This window comes from Euwallacea fornicatus, chromosome 35, assembly GCF_040115645.1.
Source record: "Euwallacea fornicatus isolate EFF26 chromosome 35, ASM4011564v1, whole genome shotgun sequence".
Lineage (NCBI taxonomy): Eukaryota > Metazoa > Arthropoda > Insecta > Coleoptera > Curculionidae > Euwallacea > Euwallacea fornicatus.
In genome coordinates this window covers 1,448,688-1,464,353 of record NC_089575.1, presented here as the reverse complement: position 1 = coordinate 1,464,353, position 15,666 = coordinate 1,448,688, and the positions used below count along the sequence as shown (strand labels likewise).

The window sequence follows — 15,666 nt, the reverse complement described above, 5'->3', positions numbered from 1 at the left end:
GTGAGATCTATGACGGGTTTCAGATACAGGAAGATAGGCACATGTGTTCAGTCGACAACAACTCGATTTCTTAAAAATGCCCTTCTTTGTTCTAATACAATCTTCCCCCTTCTGCAATTCTTTCCCATAGGAGTCAGAAATAGTATACAACTTTTGCCAATTTGTTTACTTCAAATAAATACATACAAGTTAAAGTTAAACGGCTATAAATAAAATTACCAAATATTTACAATTTAAAAAATATTCACAGGCATTCTTTCTAAAAAACTTAATTTTTAAGTACTTGGCGATTGCTCGACAAGCATAGAACATTCTTTACTAGTAATAATCTCTCTTAAAGAAGTGCGTTAACCCGAGTTTTAATTAATGTGCCTTTGCATATTGAAGTATGCGATTAAACTGAAATATAAGAAGCTACCTACAGTCTTAAGAAAATCTAACAAACACAGTTGAACAAAAATTAAAAGAAAAAAATATATATTTTTCAAATCAGTAAATCTTCATTGCTGGTTCATCCCTGAATGAAATTTTAGAGCTGTCTCAGTTAATTAAAAGGAGTTTAGTACTTCAGCATTAAAATAAAGTAGTAAATAATACGTATATTATTATAGATTCAGTTGCATCGATATGCTCGTACAACTTATGACAAAATCGCTGCTCTTCTGACACATTAATATCTGCAGAGTATAAGAGAAAGTCCTAATGACGTTAGGTCTTTGCTTTTCTCAAGATGCGTACATCCTCCTGAGGTCGCACTGATACCGGTCCTGTATGTCTTTTCTTTTGATCTTAAATGCGGCAGTAACCAGACCCATATCGGGGGACCATACTTCGGCTACCAGTTTCACTGCATGAGGAATTTCGAACTTTTCCAATTTTCCTGTGTAACAAGTAAATAATACAATTAAAAGATCTCCCCCGAGAAAATTGTAAATGTACCTCGTTTTCCATGATCACCCAACTCCTTTAATACCGCCTTTTCAATTTCTGGATTTTCGCATAGTTCTTCGAAGTTCTTGTCTCCAAGTCCGATTTTATTCGCCAGTTCTGTAAGGTTGGGTTGGTTGGGCACCACCAAAGCTACGCAATACTGTTTGGTCGATTCACCGTAAACGCAGATGTTGTCCACCAAAGGACAAGTTTTTAGCTGCGACTCTACTTTGCCCAATGAGACGTATTCGCCAGCTTGTAATTTTACCAAATCTTTTTTGCGATCTGCATAAAAACGTTACGAAGGTTGTTACAATAATTTACTGATTTATAAATAATTGTCGGAATTAGTAATAAATGCTAATACATATACAAAAATGGTTCCAATCTTCGTTAACAGAGAGGAAACAGACTGATGTTAAAATAAGTAAATGAGCATCATATCCAGTTATAGTAACTTCAGGGGTCCTTTGGGTAATTTGTGTCCTCTTTATTCAATATATTTGTTAATTACACCATAAATCAACATTTATTGTGGATTTTCTGGGATTAAAAAAAAATACAAAATAGTAAAATAATTCTTATAAACTGAAGGTTTTGCACACTTGCTAGGAAAATTTTGAATAAAATATATGTAATAAACATTTTTACTACCGTTCTAATTATATTCTGTAACTTACCGATAATAGTGGCAACTCCATCATCATGCACTTCACCAATATCCCCAGTTCTGAACCACCTTTTTCCATCAGCTTCTAAAAAGTCTTCGTTGGTCTTATCTGGCAATTTATAGTATCTAAACAAAAGAAAATGTCCCACATTTCTTTATTTCGAATAATAAAGCTCTTACCCGGCACTAACGTTGTCTCCTCCTACTAATATTTCTCCGCGAGGATAGGGCTTATCCGTTACCCTATAGTTGCCTTCTTCCCAGTTAATTATCTTAATTTCGCATATTGTAGTAGGAGCCCCGACTCGTCCAAAAGACTTATCAAAAACTGAAATAAGATGCATAATGAAAATATCGAGGATTATTGAAACTACTCACAGTCTTGTACGCATGCACAGGAGGTAGTTTCGGTCAATCCGTAGCCCTGCAGAATCGTCACGCACAGACAATTATTAATTTGTTCGTGAGTTTCTGGGGATAAAGGAGCTCCTCCGGAGATAATCAGCCTCACACATCCTCCCATTAATTGACGAATAGGTGCAAAAATGATCCTAAATGAGGAAACAATGTCAAAAACATTTCGTTACATATTAATAATATCTCACTTGTTAATAAGAGGAGTATCATAACCTCTTCTTATCCACTTTCTTTTGTAATCATAAGAGAACTTGAAAAGCAATTTCTTGAAGTCGCTGCTCTTGCTGACCCTGTCTTGGATAGTTTTGGCAATCCTATCCAAAATTAACTGAAAAAATTGGTTATCTGTAAAAGCACAGTTTTAAACTTTTTGTTGAGGAATATTTACCGGAACACTGGTCATGCAAGTTGGTTGTAGAACTGAGGCGTCTCCCTTGGTGCCTTTTTTTATTTTACTGGCCGAGTCGATCATGGTTAAAGCGCTTGAATACCCGATAGGAACACCGGCACAAAGGCAAACAGTTTCGACCAACAATTCAAACACATGAGCTGAAATAAAGACCCCATTTATTTATCGTAACTGGTCAATATTTTTGAAAAGTCACCTAAAGGCAAAAATCCAATCATAACGTCCTCCTCATAAATGTCAGTGGCGTCGCAAAAGGCCTTGAGCGTGGCGATTAAGTTCTTGTGCAAAATTATCACTCCCTTGGGTACACCCGTGGAGCCGCTTGTGTACATGAGAATTGCGGTGTCATTAGTGTCTGGAGGAGTGTCGGCTGAAAATTTAAGTTAGTTAAATTAACTTACAGATCTCTCACTTAAAAATCCACTAAAATACGTGATTTGTTGTTGTATTTTTCTCCGCGAACTTGCATTTAAACGTATTGGTCTCGGGAGAAACTTGTCCAAAATACATGCCAGGAAGTTATTAGTTTTTACAAATTTCACATTAAATTGCTCCATTTCCCAAAACGTATAAATCTAATACTTACCATATTCAGAATTTCTTCCCTTCTTCAATATATCAGTAAAACTGATGATGTTTGTTCCATCCGGATACCCCGTTTTCTCCAAATCTTTCAGCTGATCTTCCATATAAACAAGATTCTTCACCTTGGGAGTGAGAGCCAGGACTTTTTTGAACTTGGGCATCAGCTCATAAGATGTGATCACTGTTGTTACTTCAGTCTCATTAATACCGTGAGCTATGGCTTCGTCACCTATAAAGCATTATCAGTGCAAATTCTTGATCTAGTTATTGTATGTATGAACTCACCTAACGTGGCGTAAATAGTGACTAAGGGAATGTTTTGTTTAAATAGTCCGTGCGCGGCAATCATCCATTCGGCCCGAGTTTCCGCGAAAATCACCACGTTCTCCTTGGGCTTGCATCCGAGCTCTCTGAGTCCCTTACCGAAGTTCCTAGCCAGTATATCTACTTCGGAATAGGTTTTCCAACGGTAATCGCCCATATTAAACTTAAAAGAGCGAAAAAAATCAATGTTTTGCGAGAATTTGCGGAGGATTAAATTTGATTATTTGCTTTAGAATTTGTGGTGAAATAACACCTAATAAAGATGATTTTTCCAAATCCTTTACATCTCAAAATCTATAGATCTCGGGTCAACAAATATTGTTTGGCTCCAGTTTGAACTACCACGTACGTTATAATATACATGATGTTTTTTTTTTTAATTATTACGATCAAGATATATTATCAGATTTTCTTCTAAAGATGCAAAAACTCATTATAAAAAAAGTATAGAATATATTTGAGCAAAAAGAAAAGATGTTGAGTTAGGGGTGAGAAATTGGACGTGGCAACACGGCCTATAAATAGATACAGCGAGTTGAGACAATCAACAACAAAGGGCTCTAAAGCGAAAACATTGCAGTGGTGCCATTGTTAGAAATAAGAATGTCTTGAGATTTCTTCAATGTATGAGCCAATAAAAATTATTTGCCCAATTTAAAATGATCTTAAGGACTGCATCAATGTGAAGTAGAGAATGTTTCTAAATGAATTATGTTCTTTCTAACTGAAACGAAAATGGTCTTTTGGTCCTAAAGACTAAAGAAGTCTAACTGGAAAATGCAACGAAGCAAAATCGAGAAAACCAGAGAACAACGTCGAATAAGTTTTAGGGAACTTAAGCGTTACGATCATTCACCATTGTGTCCACAAATCGTAACGATAGAGTATGATATATATACAGTTTAATGTTGCTTTTTCACAAGTGAAGAAATGTGTTATTACTATTAAAACAATGTCAAGAAACAATAAAAACATTTTTTTGCGATTTTTGGGTTTTCCTACATATTCGGCTGGAACCAGTGGAATTTTTGTGAACTGAGACTTTAACTCAGGCTGTGTGCTATCTCTTATATTTTCCGAGTTTCCTAAATAAAACTCGAATTTGCATCACCTTGTGTAGGTGCCACCATTTCAATTTCCGAAGAAAATCTACAAAACCTCATACCTTCTTGAATACTCTTCCATTGGACTGCACCTCATCTTCTTCTCCAAAAATCTCCCTAGTACCCAAACACCTCTTGTTGGGATACTTCTTATTAACAAATCCCAACAGCTTATACATGGTGTCGATTTTATCACGGAGAAGGGCAATGTGCAGAGGACCGGGCTGCATGGTTGACCTATACGTGATGCTCTTGGTGTCTTGATTAATCGGTTGAGCCTATCAGAAAAAATAATACAAATTACTATCTCTCAGATCAGAATCAGATAGTAATTAAAATACATGTGACAAGGAAGAGCATACATGCAAAATCGCATGCGAAAGGTATTCTATCTTGGGACATATTCTTATCATTATCATTCATTAACCTAATTTGGTAGTAGTGTGATTACCAGGAATTATGAAAAATATTGTGATTAATGTCGCGTAATTGGCAAATAAAACCTAAAATTAGAAAACATGATAGGCTGTCATTAATGTTTTCATGAACTTTGGGTAACATCAGCGACCTTATATCTTATGCAATTCGCCTCATTTATGTATACAAATACGTATGAATTAAATAAACAATTCGGAGGGCCATTTACCAAACAACATTTCCTGCAATTTTTACCGTCTTATTATACCTTATAAGTATTTTTATTAATCGTAGGAGGAGTCTCTACGAATTGGTTAGACAATTCCTTCATTTCAATGGCAACATCGTCTTTCTTATTACCTTCACGTTCGGTCAATACAATAAAACCCTATAAAGAAATCGGTTAAGGACATGGCGGACATGTGAACAAGCCAACACCACAAGCACTACAGAGGATCATTTTTTGGTCTGTGCAGATGGAAATGAATGCTTTAAGCATGGCCTTGATATTACCAATTATAAAAAAATTAATCTAATTATTGCTATTATTACCTAAGAATCGATTAAATTCAAATTGCTTCCATTACTTGCGGAATAATGATCTTTCATTATTAGCAGATGAGAGAGCGATAATCACTAGGTTGTATACAACCCTCTTATCTGCTTATGTATGATCGTAGGAATGATGTGAAGAATCTTACATTAAAATTAAAACTCTAGGAGACATGAAAGTGGGAGCCAAAGAGGCAACATAATGTGATCTGATTTGTAAACTACATGGTGACATTGCAAGAATCTGAACAAGCGTTCAAGGCCATACACATTCGAAACTACCGCATTTTTTGCTTCTACTATTATTAATAGCGGAAAACTAATTCATATTCAATGTAAATGTTATTAAACAGCACGAAAACCCCATTGAACACTAAACAATTAAAGAGAGTAGGAGGTTGCTTTGTTGATTATCTCTAGAGCTTCAAATTTTATACCGTAACTAGAGGAATAATCAACAACTCAACTTTTTAATCAACAATGCACATTCTAATTTAGGATATTTAAGACATCATAATGCACATTTCTAACATGCATAAGCCTGATCTGATGGATTAATAAACGGATCAGGGCTCAAATTCTGAAAAATCAATCCTGACCTTGATCTTCCTCGCATGTTGTCTCTGCTGCCAAGGCCTTTGGAGGAGTATGTAGATCGGGAATGTGAGGAGGTCGTAGACGAAGGCTAGAAGCTTTATAGCACCCAGTGCCAGGGTGAAACCGAAACCCTCCATATCGCTGAAACGAACGGACGAAAATGAGTATTACTTAGTCAAACAATGTTTTAACATCAATTTGGTCAATAAAAGTGACCAACACATAATAATCTATAAATTATTACTAATGACATTGGATAATAACAGGATCGTTCCTAATTGTTTAGTGTTATAATAAGTTATGCGATAACGCAAAAATTATCTTTATGAAATGAATTCATAGAGGTCGATAAGCAAGAATTATTATGGTCCTAGACTTTAACCCTTATTGGGAAACTGCACTTTAACTTCAAATTCAGCTTACCAATGTGACTGGGATGATATTGTCTAATGAAATTGGATTTCCAACGATGCTCACGAGATTATGACAAAATAACATTTTACATACACGTGTTGTTTGCTAATACTATCAAATTCATTCTTTTGTTGCTAATTCTTTGATTGAGAAAAATATCAGATAGCATTATAAGTTTTCAGATTTTAGAAAAGTTCTGTTTTTTTGATATCTCACGAATGGTGCGAAGAACATTTTTAATATTTTACGTGCCAGTTCCTCATAAAAAAAAACTTTAAAAAAGTCTAATACAATTTTGCCCCCAAACAAACAAGAAACTTAATAGTAGATGGTATTGAAATTTACATGGGTTTTCCTATGGTTGGGCTAGTGCTAACACACTGTATACCTAATAAAGAATGGAACGTTATTTAGTGAGAGTAAAAAAATCTGCTAAAAAAATTGATAAAAATATATTTTTACTCCACACATTTTACGTATTGTGAGCAAACATCAAGATCGTTCTACTTGTTCAAAAATAGTCACCGTCGACAGCCCCTAGACATTGTAAATCTCTCACCTATTTACTGTTTACTCATATGGGTAGACCATAAATTCACACACTCAGAGAAATTGGTGACTTTATCAAAAATTGGTTTTGACGCACACTGTATATAGAGTAAGAATGTGAATCATATTGGTGACTCAACTCTTTCAAAAATTATATTATTAATTTTTAACAGCCCAACTAACGAACTTTAACGAGGAGACACGTATAAGTTCCTGTTAAAGAAACGAAACCATAAAATTATCAGCAGGTCAAGAACATGGCTCCTAATCTCATAAGTGCAATCATCATTTGGGTGTTTGGATCATGAAGTAAAATATACCGCAACCAGACATTTTTATAGCACCCATCCGAGTTATTAACTTGCCTCTCCTAGCAATCAAAAATAATATCCCAAATATAAAAGATCTAATTCTCTTAAGATTAATTCCCTATCAATATCAATTTAGACGGAACAATCACAATACTTTGCCCTATTACGCTTAACCAAGCTCAACCTACCTTCCGACATACATGTTAGTATCGAAACTCCTCCAGGCCAATAGCAAAAAACAACCCCTAAAAATAAGATCACAAACAAGGAACAAACCCCTTGAACACCCGCAAACTATATCACAGCTAAGGGTTAGGATCACAAGGGCAGGAACAGGATGAACCACCGTCTGTAATGCCGCGGACGCGAATGATCTTCTAGAGTGGTGTGTGATAAAAAGCAGAAAAATAAGTACGATAAGAAAATCAAAATTCAATTATTAAATTTTTTTCTGATTCAACTGAATACTGATAAGGGCTGGTCGAGTGAACTGCTAGCATTGTAATGGAGGCAAGCAAACGTATGATATTCATCTATCTTGTAGATATCGGGGCATTGTTGTGGTATTAAGAGTACCAGGTCTTGCAATACAAGCGATTTGCAGGTGCGTGTATTGTTTTTATTATCAATGCATTGTTATTTGGAATTCATTAATTTTTAAACATTATGTGGAATTATTGCGCATTAATGGGATAAAAACGATTTTTCTTTTATTATTTGGGCGTTAAAATTTGCAGCTTTCATTAAATATCCCTTTTGGCATGCATAAAACGAGTAATTAGGGGTCTAGTTAGAACGTATGTGATGCCGAAAATTTAATTAATCAATTAAATGCTTTCATGTATGGATTTCTTGATAATTTGGCGAATAAATGATGTTCGTATTAACATCAAATTCTTCAAATCTCAAAAAGATGGCTCTGGGTCCGCCGGCCCTGCTGCGTCACGCAGTGGTCCAAAACTGTGCAAATTCAATTAAAATGTTTTTCAAACCTCATTTTTGACTTTCAAGTTACAATTTTAACGGCACGTAATTAATTAATTAGTAACTCTGAACTTTTAGCAGGGCGTAACTTAATGAAATGTGGAAATTTAAGTTTTAAACAGCTGCTCTTTGGTATTTTAGCTCACGGAATATTCCCAAGCATTAGGGTTTAACAGGGCTGCAATTTCCATGGGGATAATACTTAAATTTCAGCGTTGCCGTCAAAATTAATAAGGCGTTTTCGTGACAAACCCATGCAATTAACATCTAAAAGACCTGTTACCGATTTGGCGGTTTGGGCTCCTTAACAACTTTTCTAGGAGTTTTTCAACAAACTAAACTATATTTGAACTGTCGATCTGCGGTCGGTTCGGCGTCACAGCATAATACCTGCCTTTTACCATTTTAATTACCATTATTTTTTTTTGCAACTTCTCAAGGACGCGGTAATGGCAGTGAGAAAGAAGCAGCCGGCGAAGAAGTTTGTTTGATGAACAAAATAACGAGAATTAATGATATATATATATATGTAAATTTTGTGTAATTTAAAACTGAAAACTGATAAGAGCATTAATAAATATAATTTCTGAGAATCGGGATAAAACGTACTTACCAATAATCACTGAATTTTGCTTTAAGGCACATTTAGATATTTAAACAATTCTTATGACTAACTACTGATGGACTTTTCCCTACATCGTCCAAGCAGAGAGTTTAAATAATGTTAACGTTTAAATAAACATCCTTGTTTTGATGGTGATTTTTATGACTGGCAACATCACTGAATCGCACCCCAATTACAGACACGAATGTACTTACTAAATATGAATCATGAACATCAACTAGTAGTAGTTTTTATTCAGTAATCCCAATTAACAATAATTCTTGACAAATTAAGATTTAATACTAAACAGATAAAGTTCTAATCCATAAGCGGCTTTTAATAAATCATCCAGGGATAACGTGTCTGGGCGGTCTGGGCGAGAGAGATAAAAAGGTACTCCTTTCAGTAGTTCTAAGATGATGTAACTTTTTTAATATGGTTTTAAACAAACATTTAGTCATCACTATCAGTCTAGACTTTATGGTGCTTGAAGACCTAATTGAGTAGTGATGTGGGAAAAGTATCGTTCTTTGACCCAATAAAATTTGTGAATATTTTAAACACATGGCATTTGAACCATTTTACGCACGGGGACACTGTTAACGGAGCTCTCCTTATTGCCTTCTTTATGTAAGCCGTGAGTGAGGTTTCATGAAGATCGCACATTTAAGTTTTCCCCGTATTCAAAAGGTAAATTGTTGCACTAGAACCATTCGATTTTTCACACAAAGTGCAGTAACCTTCATGTTGTATGGTTTTACTACATAGATTCAGGTAGGAGACATTCACATGAAAGACAAGGAGCAGCAAAATGCCGACCAGCTGCAGTCCGCGCAACGAGGATAGTCCCGCAAGTACCCGCCCTGACACCTACAGCATAACAAAATTTTGGAAAATATTACATTATTTCTCAACATGAATTTTTACTGATTGACACACCTTTTCCAGCAATGTTCTATGTTTTCTCTACCCTGTTTACAGTAAAAAGCTAGAAATGTTCAAAAATAAGCATCAACCTCGGACTCCACCTCTACATTGTCGACAATTTTCCTTAGCCTGAACCGTCTTTTCAAGTGTGGAGATAAAAAAATAGTCTGAGGACGCTAAATCTGGCGAATAGGATTGATGAGGAAAAAGTTCGAAACGAAGTTGATTGATTTCGGTCATCGCAATGACGCAAATGTGGACTGATGCGTTGCTTGGACGAAACAAGACTTTCTTTTTTGCCAAATGCGGTCGCTTTTCCCTAATTTCTTCGCGCAAACGCTGAAACAAATGCGTATAATATTCCTCCTTTGTTGTTTTTCCTTTATGGGGATAATCAATACAAATTATCCCACGTGCATATAAAAAAATTGACCCCATCACCTTTTCTGCTGATGGAGTGGTTCTCGCTTTCTTTGGAGCCGATCATCTCCTATGAGTACATTGTTTTGATTGCTCTTTCGTCTCACGTGTGAAACGATGCACTCACGTTGCATCCATGATTGTGAATTGACGCGAAAACTCGACTTTATTGTTGCGAAACTTTACCAAACACCCTCTTGAAATGTCCTCACGGCACCGTGTTTGTTCCATTGTGAGGGATGGCTGCACCCACCTTGTGCACAGCTCTCTCATATCCAAATAATCGGTAAAAATTCAACGTACAGGGTGTTCGGATTTGGAGTGTTTTGACAGGAAAATCCCATTTTCCGGCTAGATAGGGAAAAACCAGCACACATGTCAAAAGCTCGGTTTTCGAGAAAATATCAATGGCAAAAATAGCATTTCGATATTTTTTCATAGCGCTGAAGGACGTTTTTCAAATTTCGACCATTTTGGAAATTTCTCATAACGTTTTCGTTTAGGACAATATTGAAATAAAATAAAAACACCCTTCAGGCACTTTTTCGATGTGATTCCAGTGGCGTGCTTAGTTTTTTGCTACAGCGTACCGCTTGTTCAAAAACAGATCTAATTTTTTTTATTTTAAATGAAAATCCCAGTCGATTATGACTTCAAAAATATGTCCATTTCGAATCATTTTCAACTATGTAAATATGTTTAGATTTAAGTTGGCGTCCGCATCAACTGTCCAGGTAACATTATTTATTTTACTTGCTTTAATCTTTGCGTCAAAGTTTTTCTTTTTCGGTGGTGATTTGGTCTCGATTTTTCAAGTAATAACTGATAAAGTGTTTTATAACGTCAGACCAAAACCAACAAACAGTCTGTGAGTTATAGTTTCACACCTATCCTGAGCGACAACAACCGGATAGAAGACTGTTTAAGTAATTAAAAAATAATTTACAGAATCACGGAAGCTTTAACAAGTGTAGGCCACAACACTACAATTTAAATGAATATAACAAAATTGAAGAACTAAACGTCATTAGAAAAGTTTTAAAAGATCCAAACATATCGCATATTTTCGTAAATAACTGCAGACATAGTTGAAAGTGGTTTAAAATGGACATTTTTCTGAAATTATAGCCGACTGTGATATTCATTTAAAGTAAAAGTTATGTCAGTTTTTGACAAAATTGTACGCTGCAGCAAAAAACTAAGCACGCCACTGCAATCGCATCGAAAAAGTGCCTCGAGAACGTTTCTATTTTACTTCAGTATTGTCCTAAATAAAAAAGTTATGAGAAACATTGGAAATAGTCCAAATTTGAAAAAAGCCCTCTAGCGGCGCGGACCGTAAAGATATCGAAATACGGTTTTCGCCTTTAACATTCTTTCAAAAATCGAGGCATGTATGCTAGTTGTTCCCAATCTAGCCGGAAAATGGGATTTTCCTATCAAAACACTCCAAATCCGAACACCTTGTACTCTTTGAAATGTCCATTTTCTAGTACAGTTTTGCGGATTTTTATCACAAGTTTTCAAGTGATTAAATCTTGAGTGTCGTTGGGTCCACCACTGCAAAGTTCGTCTTGACAGCTGATACGACCGCGATTGAACTCTGTCCTCCAATATTTCAAGTTGTTGACGAAGGACCAGACTCTTCCAGAGTAGAATCGAACTCCGCTTTGATGTTGAATGGAATAAACGTCTTTCGAATGAAAGTATTGAATTAGACATCCACGAGCAGTTTTTTCCACGTTCACAAGTTCTCTAAAAGCACTCACTAAAACCGGCCCCGAAACAAACACGAATCAACGTGACTCCCTGAAACGTTAGACCTGAGCTTGGGTTAGGTCTTTGTATTACAAATTTTTAACAAAAAAAATCGCCATTTATATGCCAAGTCGAGTACTTCTGGGATTATCCTCGTGTATCGATTTACTTCAAGTCCACTTCTAATGGCACTGTATTATTTAACATACATTAATTAATAGATAAAGAACAATCTAACATTATGTACCCGCCTGATAAAATTGACCCCTGTAGCAGATCGAGTTACAAGATATTTTTTTAGTGAAAAACGAATCAATTAAATGTCAACAAAGGATGTAGATAAGAAGACTATGAAAAAAATACTACAAACTGAACCTATAAATAAATGTGTTAGGCAATGAGGTGACTGATAAACTCAACTTGAACAGTATTTAATAAAAAGATGAACATTTTTTGAACACGACTAATCTAGTGATTAATTTTGAGAATTATTAATGTTTTTTTTTATATTGTCGTACCTGAAGATTATCATTGCAAGAATCTTTTCACCAGACGTTGATAATAACTTATGCAATAAAGTAGAATTTCGGGAACTTCAAATTTTCAGTAGAAGAGACAATAAACTTTTAAGTAGATCTTGCGAGGGCGTTAGACTCAATTCAACTTCAATCAAGCAAAATTCCCAATTAACATGTATTGCTTCTATACTTACCGAACAATGATCAACATTCTCTATTTAAAACGAGCGACGTACTGTTTTAATAAAGGGTACAAGACTACTGAAATTTCAGTAGAACCTACGATCTTAAGGACATACCAAAAATGAACTTAATTTTTGATGAATGAGCTGATAAGGAATATTCTAAAATTACAATTTTAGTGTGACATATCAAACGGCTTAAATAATATAAAATCGAAAATGGTATTCGAGTAATCCTTATCGTCACGAACTTGCGAAAGTGTATAAAAGCTTCTACGGGCATAAAAAGGACCTAAAATAGGATTTAAAAGCCGTTTAGGTGTCAAAAATGTCGAAAATTTATTGGAAAGTCTTTAAAATCTCCGATTTGTATACCAAAAAAAAAAAAAAAAAAAAAAAACAAGACTATTTTCACTCCGAATTGAAGAGTAGCACCGCTGAAATGTTACTGGAGCCACTTTCAGGATCCTTGCAAAATTTCCAATTAAAATTGAGCAAACTGTGGATTCGCTAAATCGTCAAGGAGTATTAAAACCTCTTTGGAACTTCTTAGGAAAATTTCTAATTGCTAACGCTTCTGCATCTACTCCCGTGCGATCTAAGTAAATTTCATTATATTACCAAACAATTGTAATAAACGAAATTCATGGTGATTCAGTTTTAAAATGACAACGCAATTAACGAATTTCTCACTAAACTACAAAGTCCAGACTACAGCAAAAAAATTAAGAGTTACGTTTAAGCCTCACCTATCTATTTCAAATTAAAACCCTGTAGATTCACAACTACCGAACTTAATCCCACCTAATCCCGAACATTAATTTACACGTACAGGCTGCTTTCACTGTTATATAGATACCGACTGGTACTCAACTAAAGGTCATAAATTAACTTTGCTGCTAACTGCTTAACCATCATATCATTTTCGTGGACCCGCCGCTATCTCATCCTTGGAGACATTTAATTATCTAACCTTATCAATAGAGTGATTAGTTACCACTTTTATTTCAAATTTCTCGCAAGCTTGGAGCGCCTACTTCTGGTGGACAAGTGTTGGTGATTGACGATTCTTCTTATTATAAAACTGGCATGAGGCACTCTGTATGTATCATTGTAAAACAATACGTACCGGGTGTCCCAAAAGAGTGGCGCGTCATAAAGCGTTTTTTTTTTTTAATATGGGACCATCTACATTTTTTCACGTGATAGGAATGTTCGTTTGAACCTTTGCTAGTTCCTGGATTTTTATTTAGTCTGGAGTGCAGTGACTACAACGTTTGAAAACACATTTTAAAAATTTGCAATGCCTCATAAAAAATTAATGTCGTAGTTAGCTTAACTTAGATTTTGATCATTTTAGGATGGAGTCTCGTGTAAGATCCTTTTAGAAGGCATGAATACTCATTTAGACTAAAATACATACAGGGTGTTCGCACTAACAACTTTAATTTTTACCTAGTCAGCTTCAACCTTATTGATCTTTTCAAACAGGACGGTATGGTTTTTACCCTAGAAGACGAGAGAAAATTCGATTTTTTTTCCCTTTTAGTATGAAATAATGTTACATTCATCTTAAATGTTAATGGAATTGTTAATTATTTCAGGAAAACCTGAGTTCACGGCTGAACCATAGCAAGGCATGCTGAACACTCAGGTACTTCGCCATTAATGCAGGGTTTTTCAAAATAATTAATATCATTAACGTTTAGAATAAATATGACATTATTTTATGCCAAAATGAAGAAAATTAAATTTTCTTTCGTTCACGTCATAAAGAACGTCCTATTTGAAAAATTAAAGATAATTGAAGCTGAAAAGTGAAAATTAACGTTGTTATTGTAAATGCTATGTAAGCATTTTTGAGTAAATAAGTATTTGTGTTTGTTAAGGTGATCTTACATGAGAATCCATCCTAAAATTATCAAAATCTAACTCAAGCTAACTGCGATACTAATTTTTTATAAGGTGCGGCAAATGTCCCGCTTTTTTGAGACACTCTGTAAAGTTGTCACTAATTTTCAAATTTATCCTCATCAGCCTCATTTACGTGTACATCCCCAAAATTGATACTTTATAAATTTGCAAATAAACTTTTAAAAGCACAAGGGGCTATTAAGTGAACACCCTGTGTAATTGTTGCAAATTAGGATGACTCAATTGCTTTCACTAATGTTTTTACTTATTTCGTGAGGTTTTATTGAGTATTGCTGGGTCAATGCGTGGAAAATGACGAGCATGTTAACAGGAACTTGATTAGTAAATTGAGTTCCAAAAAATTTTACTATTTGAAACAAATAATCACGAAATAAACTGTTCATAACACATGTTCATAGCAAAAACGTTTATTATGTGTAAATGACTTTATAATAATGTACTTAACTAGTAACAATTTATGAATCGAATCGTACGATCTGAACATAGGGCTAACGGTCAAGGTCTTTGAGATGTTTCAAAAAACGCGATATAGATAAAATTTGCAGGTTCGGTAAATCATGGTTAAAAATCGGTCTGTATACAATAACAACTATTTTGTTATTGGAAAATAAGAAAAATATTGTAGAATACAGGTGACCGCTGAAGCAAAAACTTGGCCGCAATGATAGAAACGTTCAAAAACCGCAAAGCAAGAATGAGATGACAAATGTTATATAACAAAATTGTTGGCTAAAATATACAGTTGTACGTTAGGTTCTCTCAAAAGTACCTGGACGAGTTAAAATCGAAAATACAATACTTAAACATCGTCAACATTATCATACCTTATCTGCATTCACTATTTTTCGAAAATATCTAGTAATTTGTTTTTCCGATGTTCGCCCATGTAAACCAAACTTCCCCTTTGATACTACTGATTTAGTAAATAGCAGTGAACAGGTAAAACGAAAATTCTAATGTAATAATACTACGAACATATTAATTGGAACAATTACCGCAACAATCGTGATAACAGTAATCAAATCTACATAGAAATGATGTCAGCTTCCAAACTTCAGAG

At 34.9% G+C, this 15,666-nt stretch overlaps 1 protein-coding gene across 6 annotated transcripts; it reads right to left on the bottom strand.

Moving 5' to 3' along the window:
- Window positions 1-151: 151 nt before the first annotated feature.
- Acsl (Acyl-CoA synthetase long-chain) lies at window positions 152-15,547 on the bottom strand. Of its 6 annotated transcripts, none has more exons than XM_066299837.1 (14): window positions 15,431-15,547; window positions 6,007-6,145; window positions 5,124-5,243; window positions 4,501-4,716; window positions 3,297-3,498; window positions 3,013-3,240; window positions 2,623-2,796; window positions 2,406-2,566; window positions 2,206-2,345; window positions 1,979-2,151; window positions 1,781-1,928; window positions 1,611-1,726; window positions 940-1,215; window positions 152-880 (listed from the first exon to the last, which is right to left on the bottom strand). In XM_066299837.1, the coding sequence occupies exons 1-14, from the start codon at window positions 15,439-15,441 to the stop codon at window positions 726-728; spliced, it is 2,259 nt and encodes a 752-aa protein (XP_066155934.1). In that variant the 5' UTR covers window positions 15,442-15,547; the 3' UTR covers window positions 152-725. The 6 variants fall into 6 exon arrangements, with proteins under 6 accessions (XP_066155934.1, XP_066155935.1, XP_066155932.1 ...); XM_066299838.1 differs by lacking the exon at window positions 15,431-15,547 and adding an exon at window positions 13,421-13,552; XM_066299835.1 differs by lacking the exon at window positions 15,431-15,547 and adding an exon at window positions 12,684-12,715.
- Between the last annotated feature and the right edge of the window lie 119 nt (window positions 15,548-15,666).